The sequence below is a fragment of the Alternaria rosae genome (genome assembly GCF_020736505.1).
Source record: "Alternaria rosae strain MPI-PUGE-AT-0040 chromosome Unknown BKA58scaffold_5, whole genome shotgun sequence".
Lineage (NCBI taxonomy): Eukaryota > Fungi > Ascomycota > Dothideomycetes > Pleosporales > Pleosporaceae > Alternaria > Alternaria rosae.
Genome location: NW_025763574.1, coordinates 1,268,773 through 1,282,027, shown reverse-complemented (window position 1 = coordinate 1,282,027; position 13,255 = coordinate 1,268,773). Strand labels below are relative to the sequence as shown.

The window sequence follows — 13,255 nt, the reverse complement described above, 5'->3', positions numbered from 1 at the left end:
GATTCTGGTCTTTCATTCGACGTAGGAATAGTATGCGAAGATGTCACCCTAGTATCTGCGCTGATTATCATAGAGCGCGAGACATCGCAAACCCCGGGTGCAAATGATCCTCTCAAGTCCATTCTTCTAAGCTCGTCGGCTTGTCTGGTAGCCCTGTCTTGTTGCCGGATCTCTCTCTCACGTTGCCTTAATTCTCTTTCCCGGTATCTTAACAATGCTTCACGTTCATTCAATGACGTCTGCGGACCTCCACTGCCTTCATGTGCATACTGAAGCTCTCGGTGAAGTCTCCGGGCGCGGCGCTCAATTGCTTGAAGCCGCACGCGCGTATCTGCCGTGGAAGTGTGCTGCTCGCTACTGATGTTCTGAATCAGATCCAGTCTTCGGAAGATCTCATCTAAATGACTGGTGATGACACCGTTGTTCGAAGCCCGTTCCTGCTCCAAGATATTTCGCGTTCGATGAGCTCTTGCTCGTGATTCGACTAGCGCCGGCTCTTGTGGGAAGGTCAAAGCTAGCAAACTCTCCGTGAGATTGACTTCTCGTGGCGCCGTCCAGGCAGGTGGTCGTTTGTACCATTCTCGTCGACATTGGGGACAACTGTTGTTACGTGGGCTTTCGCTGTCGAGGTAGTCTCCAAGACATTTGCGGCCAAAGCGATGGTAGCAGCCTGTTATGAGCACAGTGACGGCTTCGTGGGAAGGACCGTATAGATTCAAGCATATGCAGCATGTTTCATCCTGGGACGCAGTTGGAAGGGTTGCTATATGCGACGTCCTCAGCTCTCGTAGGCTGGATACTGAATGCTTCGGGTTACTGTGTACTGTCAGTGACCTACTCGACTCTCAAAGAAGACAGGGACAAACTTTGAAAAGGATGATGTGGAGTTGGATGGCATATTTTTGGTGTTCAACCCTGGCCAATGTCTCAATAGGTGTGAGAAGAGGAGTGTTGTCTTACGATCGACGTGTGTATAGAAGACGATCGCTTGACTGGGTGGCCCTGCATGACTATGTGACTCTGCATCATGAGTACCGTGGATGGAAGTTCAAGTGCATTCTGTTTCTGTAAAACTTCCGAAATTGGTTATTGTGGCTATGCGGTGCGTAGAAGACGTGATATTCACGAACCATGGGATTGCTGTCCCTCGATCCGTCCTTATCTCAATAGAACTCAAAGGTATGATGTAAAGTCTAGGCTACCCAAGACGACACAAGATCAAAGGCTTTTTTTTTTAACGCTGCTCAAACCTCTGGTGATAGTGTCTAACCCGCTGGCTGCATACAGCGACAACTTAGCTGCAAACATCACGAAAATGATGCTGGTCACCAGTAGTGGAAGGGTAACGGTGGATGCTTACGGCTCCCTAGCTCAATGCGTCCCTGAACCAAAAGTTTTATACCAAATCCACGCATGCTGCGGTCCAACCAAGTATGGCTGCACTCCGACCCCTGCTCAGAGCTTGGGGATTAGAATCTGGTCTTGAATAGGCTGCAATGTGCATTTCTGGGCACAACGGGTAACCGGATAACGATGCCTTTAATCTCCTCCTTTCCGAATGCCAACGCCGCGTTTGGGTAGCTGGTGGAATCCTTTGACATGAAACATTGGAGTACCTTTAGAAAATGAACAGTCGCGCGGCGTGTGACTATAGAGATGAGGTTGGCGCCTCTCCCTCCACTCGGTAATCTTTCTAGTTGTGGCCTTTTCTCGATGACCGTTTTTCTCGTGATTTTGACGAAGGAAATACAACATGTTCAACTTTGAATGTCTTAGAGGGAAGGCTGAAGAAGAGTCGTGGAAAGTTCTTGGGTGCGTTGACCCCGCTGAAGCACGAACCTGCTTCACCCGCCCGGGCTGAGCCACTGTTTACAACAACTTGGGCACCCATGAATTGGGTAATTGCGCTTTGAATGACAATGGAAAGTGAGGAATCAGCATCAAGTTGGAGGTGCCTACCAGCGGAGAAACGGTTGTGAACTGCAGAGTTGTGTAGGGTGGAGGCGCATGACGCTGATTGGTGGAATTGCTCGCGACCTTGGGAGTCTGTCACATTGTCTCACACCTGGGCAATTATACACCCAACTATCCCCTCTCCTAAGGGATCTAGTGCTTTCTCCAAAATCCGGGGTTTTCAAAGCCGTCACACTGCCGATGCGCTCTGCATGCACGCCACCATGTACTCCAGTATGTACCCCATATTAATGTTTCTTGGACACTCCACCAGTCAACGTAGCTATCCCGCGCCTTTTAAGGAAAGAGCTTGGCTTGTATCAGGTGGTGCATTGCACTAGTTGACGGGAAACAATTCTTTCACTCTGCAATCGATCGATCTTTCCGGCGCCCTTGAGTTCTTCTGATTAACGCATGAAACTCCTGGTCTTGGATCTTACATCTGTTTACTGATCAGTATCCACAAGGTGGAGGACATCATCCTTCAGTACCCATCAGAATCCTGCCTTTGCGAGATAATCTCCGCATTCTATTAATGTGTCGTGGTCTTTTCCTATACAGTCGCAGTCCTGCAAGGTGGACTTCGGAGAAAGTCTTGTTCATCGTGCCGATTCTATGCGCCGCCGTCACTTCTGCGACAATGAACAGCGTGTTTTTTTTGATTTGTTGAGAGCCGGGTTCATTCGCAGTGTCTCCATGAACGACACTTTCAATTGTCTTATGCATACCAAGACACCGTTCCTGACGGTGTTTTCTAGTTTGCCAGGACCCGCCACAAGCGGTATTCCCATCGCTAGTCCATTTCTCTAGGCTGTATCCGTGCGGTGTCTTCAGGGAAAAAGGGTCAAGGCCAGCCTTTGAATGTGATCGATTTCCTATGGATGAAGTAGCAGAGTTGGAAGGCTGTCATGCTACTGGTGATGGTTTGCTGACATTGGTGACCGGGACAGCTTCAGAGCGCACAACTTTCCGATACTCTCCATCATACTGTCGGGAAGGTACCCCTCTAGAAACCCCAGGTTGTGTGGTATTTCCGCTATCGATACTACCTTGATAGTCCAAGAGCGGACATACAGAACAGAACCGGCGAAATGCTAGTTGGCGGAAGTAATGATGGAAGAGGAAATGAGAGGAGGGTTGCAGCGCTAAGCATTGCGCTATGGCATGTCACTGTCGCCCTAATAATGCAAGCGCCAACGCACGGCGGAGTTTGCTGGGCGTTTCACTTGTGCAATCACCATACTAAAACCACGTGGTACTATCCGATATGCGCTTTCAAAGCGCATTCTTCTACACCAAGCTTTCATAACACGTCTTGGCAATGGCGCGACTCGGGCGGAAAGACGTTCGGCAGGATCAATGTTGAAGTCCGCGAATGAGCGTGGAAAGATTAAGGAGGAAAGTCTTAATGTGGTAAGATGACTTGAGTTGAGGGTGCAAGGTTAGCAGTGCAGAAGGCATGGCAAAGGTGCCTGAGCGTTCTATGGATAGAGACGAGAGAAGGGCTTCAACTCCGTATAAGTAAGACTGAATATCCCACCGGTTAAGGTTCTTTCCTTCAGCCAGAAGCATCCCAACATCTAAGGCTTCAGTAGTATTCTTGTCACTATTTCGTCTGTCCCAGCTTCCACTTTCCATCACTGTTCCCTCGATCTACGTACCATCTTTTACCATGAGATTTGCAGGCCTTTTCGCTGCCGCCACGGCCCTCCTACCTGTTGCCCTTGCATGCAATGGATACACTGGAGGTGTTCCTAAAGCCGTTGGTACCAAGACTAATAGCAAGGTCATCGAGGTCGCTGCTGGTCAGACGTATGATGGCCAGTGGTACCGATTCGATCGTGGTAGCGGCGCTTGCTCTGGTCAGTCTGAGGGTGGTGCTGCCGACGCTGTCTTCCTGCTCAAAGAAGGCGCTACACTCCGCAACGTGATCATCGGCAAGAACCAGGTAAGTGTCTGGTTAAGTCCCGAAGTAGATACCTACTAAGATATGTTCAGGCGGAAGGTGTGCATTGCCAAGGCCACTGCACTCTCGAGTTCGTTTGGTTCGAAGATGTTTGCGAGGATGCCATCTCCATCAAAGAAGACAAGGCTGGAAAGCAGTCCTGGATCATCGGTGGTGGCGCCTACCATGCATCAGACAAAGTCGTTCAGCACAATGGATGTGGAACTGTAAACATCATCAACTTCTACGTCAACGATTACGGCAAGCTCTACCGCTCATGCGGAAACGTAAGTGATGTCAACCATCAAGGCCAGCTTCCTGGATAGTCGCTTACACGATTGTAGTGCTCTAAGCAATGTAAGCGCAACGTCTACATCGAGGGCGTGACCGCGGTCAACGGTGGTGAGTTGGCTGGTATCAACAGCAACTACGGGGACACTGCTACGCTCAAGAATGTCTGCTCTGATGCGAAGACCAAGTGCCAGATGTACACTGGTTGCGCTGGTGGCTGTGAGCCCCAAAAGGCCGGTACCTGCTCTGGTTAAGCTGATTCGCACCCTTAAGTAGTGGATACCAGCTTGTTTCCAGAGATTGGAGATGAATTGGTGAACAGATTGAAGAGCGCCGTGCGGATCATAATTTCTTGTGAATAAGCTTTTGGATACATATGTATATATCATCACTTCTTTGTCAATATTCATTGCAAAATGCTTCATCAAGACGCACTTACCTTGGAATGAGAAGGGGCTGGAAGCCATGCAATGATGTTACTCTATATCATCTGCGCGAATATCGAAGTGGGTGTTCATGAATCGCAGCGCATTCCGCATGGGAGCCTAACATTAGGGACGACTTTAGTGCATCCTTGAGCGCTCATACGATCCCAGCATGCACGATCGAATGAGATGTTGGTGTTAGGTCTGTTGGCGACGTGAGGGGGCCACTGTGGGACGGTGGTGGGGTCGGCGCATAATGGGATTAACCAAGATCAGAACGCGCTAAACCTTGGAAGGTTCCAAGGTTCTCGCGAACTCCTCGAAGACGCGTTCCAACCCTTTGGCCATCAGCTCACCCAACGCTTTACCCCTTCATTGCATCTGCAGATGCTGTTGCTAGATCTCTATCGGCTTGTGCTTGTCTGATGTAGTATTACTTCCACTTCGATGATTGACCGTCTTGGAAACCTCCAGATTGGCGCGGGAAGCTAGCAGAAGCAACAACGGGCACCTACAGACGCGACTTGCCGACACGTGCTTGCGTCCACCGCACGAGGGACATCCGATGGTTTGATGGCCTATACAAGACATTATATTACACTGAGACTTCGCTGTGCGAGAACGATTTTGCGCGGTCCATCAAGGACTCAAGTGTGTCCAAAACAAGCGACTTCTAGGCGCAACAAAGTCTAAGACAAGCAACATCCAGGGATCAACGTCAACCCCACCGTGGGGTGCGCTGGCGTTCAGCATGGCTGTGAATGAGCCAACCTATCAGTTCGCTTTGACGGTGAAAGAGTGCGAGTTCATACGAGCCATTCGAGCTGTCGAGCAAAGCATCTCGCCCAGCGAGCAGCCAAGATTGTGGGTATACCTGACACATTTTCTACCGCAGAACTAACATATTCAGACGTCAAAAGCTGGAACTTCATGTTAGAGACGAAAATGGAGATTCGCTGGGAAGCTGCGACGTCAGCCCGGAGAATATGGTGTTGGGCTTCGTTGGCGCTTCGGCCGCGTTTTTGAAGGAGTTGGCGAAGGAGCCTGATCAGCGCAAGAAAGATTTGGCCGAAGTTGACGAAGGTGTTCACATCGATGACCGCGACTCTGTTCTGGGCTCACAGACGCAGGACACTGCTGCTGACTCTCTGAGCAGGATAATGAACGCCAGACTCCGTCGTGGGAGGCATTCAGGAAATCTAGCATCCCGCCGTGTGTCAAAGACGTCAGTTTCACTATAAGCGACGAGGGTCTGACAACAGAGTTGCGCCAACGGTTACAAGACGACTATCCCGGCGTCACCATAGTAATACCCAAAACGAAAGCCGAAGAAGGAGTTCGCGGGGCTCATGCGACGGAGAAGCCCAAAGGAGTCAAGCAAATGATCATCGAGGTTGAAGAGACTGAAGTTAGCGAGAATCCTGAGCTGGAAAGCAGTCTCCGAAACACATACCCGTGGGCACTGATCGAATCGAAACCCGGCCCAGATATATCCAGAAAGCGCGCAAGGTGAATGACGGATAGCGACGGCGCAACGCCATCTAGACCAGACCCGGTCAAGCACATCGAAGACTTTGCCGCATACGTCTTGAATTCGCCCTCTGATGATGAATTCGGTTATCACTATCCAGTAGGCGATTGGGATCATCTGACTTGTGCGCGAAAATTTGAAATCGCTCATGCGCGAGCAATTCAGCATTATCATGGCAGGCTGGCTGACGATGGAGGATGCAGTCAGTGTGCAGAGGATGGCCATCAGTGTAGAGTCTACTTGCCGCAGCTTGAGAACCCAGTCCATATAGATTTTGGTCACACTTGCCAAAACTGCCGGCTCAGACATCGACAATGCGACCTTCCCGCCACAGTAAAACTTCTTCCGAGCACACCGACAGGACCAGCAGCACTCAGGATTGATACACGGAACATCCATCACCGAGGTGAAACGGTAGATACACCACCCTTGATGGCCGCCACACCAGGATCGCTAGCATCGAGAATGACGGCGGCCAATGGAAGCCGGCTCAACAACGAAGAGGATGATGGTCACACTCCAATAAGCGGGGATCATCGTCTGCCTATGATGGAATTTGCCGAGCAGATCAATCTATTTCAAGGCTGTCGTAACCCCAAAGTCAAATCCGTCATCTATTCGATGTACGGCCTCTTGAAAAAACACGACAAGGTCGAGCCGTTTGGCAAACACCCCTTGACTCTCGACCAATATTACCAGAACCTGACCACTCTTTACATAGTCACGTATCTGCGTAAAGAGTACCACTCGGCTTATATCGTTTTGCTTCGCTTCCAGAACACTGATTACCATGAGACTGGAGAGCTGCCTACCATAGAAAACGTCGTCCGCGCTTTTGAGTGCCTCCTAGCGCATGCCCCACTTTGTCGCTGGATAGTGATACTATACAGTTTCCTCTGGGAAACGCAATACTATGGCAGCTGGGACGTCTTTTTGAATACGCACCCAAGCGTCAAGTCAAAGGTCCACGCAGTCGCCAAACTTCTCTTCGGGATCAGCTGGATTCGCGATCCATTTACTACTGGAGGCGATACTGCAGTAAGGCAGCAGTGGTGTGCGGTTCACATCCATTCTACGGGAACTCGTGAGCAGCAAGAAGCTTGCGAAAACATGAAGAGCGAGGCCAGGTACTCGCCACGTATCGGTGAGAAGAGAAGGAGTGATGATGGATCACCAGTGCTGAGGCCTTACAAAGCTGCTAGAGGAGGACGGGGCAGAGGGAGATCGTGTGGCTCAAGTAGGTGAGGCAAAATGCACTTAGAGCATGAAAGGCGTTGCTGGACTTTGGTATTTTTGGCATAGCGTTGTGATTGTGAAGTACGACGATCTGAACGATACTTCGTATGTTTGCTGAAGTTTTGTGCCATGTGTCACCTACTTTTCTGTCTTCAGCATATTCGACCATACACGTGTATCGAACAACGCCTTCTTGAAGGTGCATCAATGTAAGCCACGTTGCGTATCCACAAATGAGTGATATTAGCTATTAAAGCTTCTCTACTTCCCAAAACGCGGACAAAGGAATGTATACAACTGTTGAACACAAGTATTAAAAACCCAAATCGCTTTCCGAATACATCAACCAAAGAAAGGATTGTCCTCGCCGACCACCTCGCCTCATGTGCCCCATGAAACCGCGCTCTGCCTACTGTCAAACGGTTTACGAGAGGACATCTATACCTTGCACTCGATGGTGAATGATGTAACGTCGACGAGGATAGCAGCGTTGGAGTTCTCATCAAGGTCGATGAAAGTGTTCCATGAGTTCAGCGCAAAGGTCTGTCCAGGATAGTTAGGGTTCTTGACCTCGCACTTGATGTTGTTTCCGCCGGCACCAGGAGTGACAGCCTGGAGCGAATTGGCGAAGACCCGAGGCCCGAAGGCATCACCGAAGAGCTGACCGAGGGTTACAGCGTCTTTGCCAACGATGACATCGCGGTTGGCGTTCTTGCCGCTCTGTTCGTTGGCGAGCTGAACGGTGAAGGTGAGAGGTGCGTTACGGGCGATGGATGGAGCTGCGAGAGCGGAGGCGAAGAGAGTAGCAGCGGATGCGAGAATCATTGAGGCCTTCATCTTGAGAGTTGTTTGGTGTTCTGGTGGAAGTTGTTTGAGTGAGTGCTTGCAAAGACGGTGAAGGCAAGACCGAGAGTAGAAGGTTGGATACAGTTGGTGCCGGTTTCTTGTTGTGTGATGAGATGCTCTTGTTTCTAGCGGAGACTAGTCATGTTCTTATACTTCGCACATCTCTAGCCTTGGAATTGTTGCTTGCGAGGCTTACGATCATCCGCCTCCAGCAATGCCTCCACACAGCATCCTAAGAGTGGCTTTTAAGAGACCTTACACTCGCTACATAGTTCCAACTCAGCTCATGTGGAGTTTCCAAGTAATTCAAGGACTCGATCCGATAGTTCTCTCGTAAGATCCCAGTCTTGTGGAGGCATCTTGTCCGCCGAGACGAAAACCGCGAAAGGTGCGGTTAGGCGACCGTCTACACAAGCAGCCGATGCTACCACACATAGCAGCATGCCGATACCACGGTCTAAGATGTGTAATACACGTGCAGCTTCTGGTTTGATGCAGTTTGTGTGCAACGGAGCTGACCATGCATCAGCCACCACCGCTCAGCTGTTGGCCTCTTGATGATGTGTCGAAACGCCCAAGAGCCGTCTCTATTTTGGTCTTCAAGCTCTTACTTTTGAGTTGTGCGTGATTGGTGTGATGGTTGGCGCACAGCATAGCCGTAGAAGCCGCTTCTCGAGTGAAGTAAGACTCTGGTGAGATGTGGGGAAGATGATGCGGAGGCTGAGTGCTCAGCTGCCACTCTTTGGATACGAGGACGACATCGACGATTCTAGGAGCGCAGTGTTAGTACGACTTTATATACTCACGAGTCGTATCTGTATCAATGTATTCGGGCACAACGATGCGAGACTGGTCTCCGTGAAAGTCGTCATTCGTGCCCTTCCAGATTATTCACCACGTGTCGCAAAGATGATTTGGCAGAAGCTGTATCAAAACGCGCACTTTGGCTAAGTGGGAAGCTTAAGCTTTACGAGTAGTCAATCTAATCGTCAAGTTGTGAGTAGTGGGTACAGGGTTTGCCGTGCGCGAGATATCCTACCTCCCGAGGTCTTGTCTCTCAGCCTTATCTTGCGTGACTTCGCTTGACCCCGCACTCTAGCGGACGTGCTGATGGGCCAACACTCTACATTCCTGCATCTTCAATACTCATCCTACTTGTCTCACGCTCTGAGCCACGGGCAATGTTCTCGCGTTGCATCATACTGACCCTGCGAGATGATCGACGATAACTCTGAAGAGGAAGGCCGGCGCTACTGCCAGCTTCGCTCAGGAGACGCAAGGGCAGACCCACTGCCCCATTTCCAATATCAAGCTCTCCAACCTCGCTGCATCCGCATACTCAAACTCCTGCCTGGCCAAAGATCGGATCCCTTTCAGGGGCGCTTCACCGAGGTCAACATTGACAGTGGCTCCAAATTCGACGCGCTTTCGTACATGTGGGGTGATGCTACGCAGGCCGATCGAATAGTCGTGGTTAGCACCGCCTCCTGCGCGCCCCGCAAATCGGAAAGAAGGCGATGGTGCGGCCTAAACTTAGTATCTCGTTCCTCGTATGAACGTTGCCACAAGGCTTTCATACCGATAGCATGGAATCTGGCCCGGGCGTTAGAATATATGCGTGACTCCCGAGGATCTAGGCCACTAAGTATATGGATCGACGCCATATGTATCGATCAGAATAACCTTGATGAACGAGCTGAGCAAGTCGCTATAATGCGAGCTATCTACCGCAACGCCACATGTGTGCGCATCTGGATCAATGAACCATCTCTTGACGAGAAGAGTGCGGCTGTAGCAGCTCTGAAATGCTTCAGGCCCAGTGCCAAGGCGGAAAACGATGGCTTGGGCAAACATTTTGGGTTTTGGGGACCTTTGATCCCAATGTTCCAGAATGACTATTGGAGCCGTATATGGATGTAAGTGTATCAACGTTTGCCTGATAGAAGGGGATATCGGCTGATGCAGTCACCTGTATCCGGGCAGACAGCAAGAGGTTCTCAACGCACGAAGACTTACGCTCCACTGTATGAACGTTGCCTTCAATGGTGTTGCTGTTGCGAATTTTCAGGAAATTGTAGTCGACAGGATCGTCCAGTCAGTTGGTCAACTTAATCACTCCCGTAACGATGGCCTACTAGAGTTGAAAGGAAATATTTTCGGCCCGAGTGCTATCGAGATGTTTGCTGTTCATGGCGATCAGAGACTGAAACATGATCTTATCGCTCTTCTTACTAGGTCTGGTGGTATGCAAGTGTCCAAAGGTCATGATCGCCTGTATGCCCTTATGCACCTGGCTGGAGACTACGAAGAAGGCGGCATAACAGTCGACTACGAGAAGAATGAACAACAGGTCATGGCAGACGCGGCGGCTTACCACATTAATCTGCATCAAAACCTCAACTTCTTGACCGAAAGCTTCCGAGACGGCGCTGAAGCGGCAGGAATTTCCAGACCACATGAGACTACTTGTCTGACGTGGATCCCAGAGGGTTGGATGGGACGTGACACTGAAGGAATAGGGTTTGATTTAGAAGATGTTGATGATTCAGAAGCAGTTCATAATCGCGGAATAAGACACACCGAATGTCCTGCAAACGCTGTCGATATCAAGAATCTGCGATTGAGCATCCGAGGCGTGAGACTGGGCTGGGTACGGCAATGCTTTGTCTCCAGTACAAATGTGTTCACCACAGTGTCTGAGCTCTGGGCATCTTCGCTCGGCGAATATTTACAGCTATACCTGGAGCGCGCCAGCACTAGTTCGTCACTCGAATTCTCTCGTGCTATCAACGACGAAATAGATGGCCGAAAGCACGATCATGAGTGTATTCGAACTGGACTATCGTATTCTCTAGAACTTAGTAAAGCCCCAGAACAGGCGAGCCGTAGCTTTGGCTATGGGGGAGAGGACATATTAGACCTTTTGGCTCCTCTCGAGAAGAGTAACCCACGCGCCTGGTTCGCGCTTCGGGATGTTTTACGAGCATTACGCGGGCGATATTGCATTAAAACCAACGACGAATACTTCGGCCGAGTACCGGAATGCAACATAAGAGAAAAGGATGAGATTTGGTTAGTGCTTGGGTGTCCTCAGCTAGTTGTTCTGCGAAGACAACCTAGTGGGAGATACTGGCATATCTGCCCGGTCAGAGTACCTGCGCTAGACGAGCACGAAGATGTCGCCCGAGTCTCAAGCAAGATCCAGCCTGGAGATAAAATTGACGAATGGACGGTTGAAGATATCGAGTTGGAATGATCAACACGCACTCCATGATAGCGCAGGACTACAACTTGTTACGAATCATTTGCAATCAAATTCCATTCAAACTATATACAACAAAATTCATCGCATCCTTCCGCCAGACTGCAACCAGTAACCCAATTCTCCATCCAATATTCCCTCGGACCATCTATGCCGGAGGACCAACAGGCGTAGGCATAGGCATAGGCGCTACAAGAAGTCAGCAACACACTCAACATTCTCCACAACATCATCTACTCACAAAAGCCCGGCACACTCCGAGTAGGCATCGGCATTGGTCCTCCACTAGGTCGACCAGGGAGCCCTCCAGTGGGCATGGGAGGAACACCACCTGGAAAGCTGGGAAAGCCACCAGTAGGGAACGGAGGCGCTCCGCCTGAGAAGCTCGGGAAGCCAGGGAAGCCACCGGTTGGGAAGGGAGGAGCGCCAGTAGGGAAAGCGGGGGGACCTCCTGGAGGTGTCGGCATGGGACCGGTGGGGAGAGGGCCAGTGGGGAAGGGTGGGATGCCAACGGGGATTGAGGGAGTGGCTTGGCGTTCGACGATGGGGGCGGCGAGGGCGCTGGTGGGTGTTAGCTGTGGTATTGGGGGAGTGGGTTGGTAAGGGAAGTGTACCCAGCGGCCATGAGAAGGACGGCAGTGAACTTCATGATGTGTGAATGTGTTATTTAGTCAGTGAGTGGAGGAGACACTGTTCGTTGATGTCGATTTAAACTTCTGACACGAGGTTCTCTTATACTCCTGCTCACCCAGTCTCCACACCTTCCAGAGCATACGCGTACCTGGCTAACATGCGTCAGCGTAGATTACCTTCCCTCCCTTTTCCTCCGCCCTGACGCCAACGTAGATGAACCTTAATATCCCGTGTGACGATGATGCAGCAACGCAATAATCGCCCGGCTATCAAAGCCCAGGATTCGGAGATTTCTATAACTTGCGGAGCTTTGCGGCCGATCACATCTGTTCAGAGGACATGACGTTGCGTATACGTTGTGCAGAGAGCGTCTTACCAGGGTGTTTGTGGAGAGTGGTACAGTGGCCAATTTATCGGTTGCTTGTGGCTGGGTACGTTGTCTAACTAAGCTTTAGAATCAGGGCAAGAACGGTTTGTGTAGCCGCTGTGAGGGTATCGCTTGAAACGGCTCATCTATACGGTCCAATGGTAGGGGCGATCTTGAGCGTGTGGCCTCGAACCTCTGATATCTCGTTGGATCGGAATTGCACAAGGCCGGTAGGTACAGCTGTATGGAAGTCATGGCACTCAAATCCCGATAGATACTGCATGCAACCAGACAAGGATGAAATCGAGATTGTTTACTTTAGATACTAAGATCAGGGACGTGCCTCTCTTAGGCAGAGGCAACCGGGCTGTTTAGCCGATCTCGGGACAGTTCCTTGGATTTTGAATAACAAGCAATGTAAAGTCGTTCTTATGAGGCTTAAATGATGGCGTACAGTGCAGCTCGGGTCTCCTCCAACATAGCCAATGGTGAGCTCGTGCAAAACTTAGCATGAGTAGTTTTTGTGGGTCTCGAGGTGTAAGATCAAATAGCATCGGTAAGTCGGCGTGTTCAGAGACACTCGAATTGTTAGATGACGACAACGTCATCTTTTGGGCAGCAAAGGAAAAAAATTGGCAAAACTTGAAGAGACTAATCAAGATCGAACATGAGGTATATTGGTATGAGGGGCAGCGCTGAATCCCCGCATTCTCATGCTCCATCGGAGTTTGACTCCGGTAGGCAGTGCCCCGAAGACCTGGCCGTC

General features: G+C 50.4%; 6 protein-coding genes across 6 annotated transcripts; 3 read left to right on the top strand and 3 right to left on the bottom strand.

Moving 5' to 3' along the window:
• Positions 1–251: 251 nt before the first annotated feature.
• On the bottom strand, positions 252–803 carry BKA58DRAFT_285310 (uncharacterized protein; the record flags this gene model as incomplete). Its single annotated transcript, XM_046166845.1, has 1 exon — positions 252–803. A coding segment is annotated over one exon (552 nt), but the record flags the coding sequence as incomplete, so codon positions are not given.
• A 2,752-nt stretch (positions 804–3,555) lies between these two features.
• BKA58DRAFT_361061 (pectate lyase-like protein) lies at positions 3,556–4,443 on the top strand (the record flags this gene model as incomplete). The annotated part of the gene is made up of 3 exons (XM_046168772.1): positions 3,556–3,901; positions 3,952–4,185; positions 4,243–4,443. The coding sequence occupies exons 1-3, from the start codon at positions 3,626–3,628 to the stop codon at positions 4,441–4,443; spliced, it is 711 nt and encodes a 236-aa protein (XP_046025205.1). The 5' UTR covers positions 3,556–3,625.
• Positions 4,444–4,963: 520 nt separating this feature from the next.
• BKA58DRAFT_420910 (uncharacterized protein) lies at positions 4,964–7,390 on the top strand (the record flags this gene model as incomplete). The annotated part of the gene is made up of 4 exons (XM_046172755.1): positions 4,964–5,478; positions 5,525–5,826; positions 5,898–6,123; positions 6,160–7,390. Exons 1-4 carry the CDS (start codon positions 5,366–5,368, stop codon positions 7,388–7,390), a joined length of 1,872 nt encoding a protein of 623 aa, XP_046025204.1. The 5' UTR covers positions 4,964–5,365.
• A 214-nt stretch (positions 7,391–7,604) lies between these two features.
• BKA58DRAFT_174829 (uncharacterized protein) lies at positions 7,605–8,375 on the bottom strand. Its single transcript, XM_046165260.1, has one exon. It carries the CDS (start codon positions 8,216–8,218, stop codon positions 7,820–7,822), a length of 399 nt encoding a protein of 132 aa, XP_046025203.1. The 5' UTR covers positions 8,219–8,375; the 3' UTR covers positions 7,605–7,819.
• A 1,067-nt stretch (positions 8,376–9,442) lies between these two features.
• On the top strand, positions 9,443–11,483 carry BKA58DRAFT_316347 (heterokaryon incompatibility protein-domain-containing protein; the record flags this gene model as incomplete). The annotated part of the gene is made up of 3 exons (XM_046167570.1): positions 9,443–9,700; positions 9,797–10,143; positions 10,313–11,483. The coding sequence occupies 3 exons, from the start codon at positions 9,443–9,445 to the stop codon at positions 11,481–11,483; spliced, it is 1,776 nt and encodes a 591-aa protein (XP_046025202.1).
• Positions 11,484–11,637: 154 nt separating this feature from the next.
• Positions 11,638–12,232, bottom strand: BKA58DRAFT_469375 (uncharacterized protein; the record flags this gene model as incomplete). Its single annotated transcript, XM_046175145.1, has 3 exons — positions 12,104–12,232; positions 11,731–12,050; positions 11,638–11,678 (listed from the first exon to the last, which is right to left on the bottom strand). Exons 1-3 carry the CDS (start codon positions 12,136–12,138, stop codon positions 11,638–11,640), a joined length of 396 nt encoding a protein of 131 aa, XP_046025201.1. The 5' UTR covers positions 12,139–12,232.
• Positions 12,233–13,255: the final 1,023 nt, after the last annotated feature.

Coding starts and splice junctions, on each gene's coding strand:
- BKA58DRAFT_174829 (XM_046165260.1), bottom strand. CDS start 8,218: ATGAAGGCCTCAATGATTCTCGCATCCGCTGCTACTCTCTTCGCCTCC.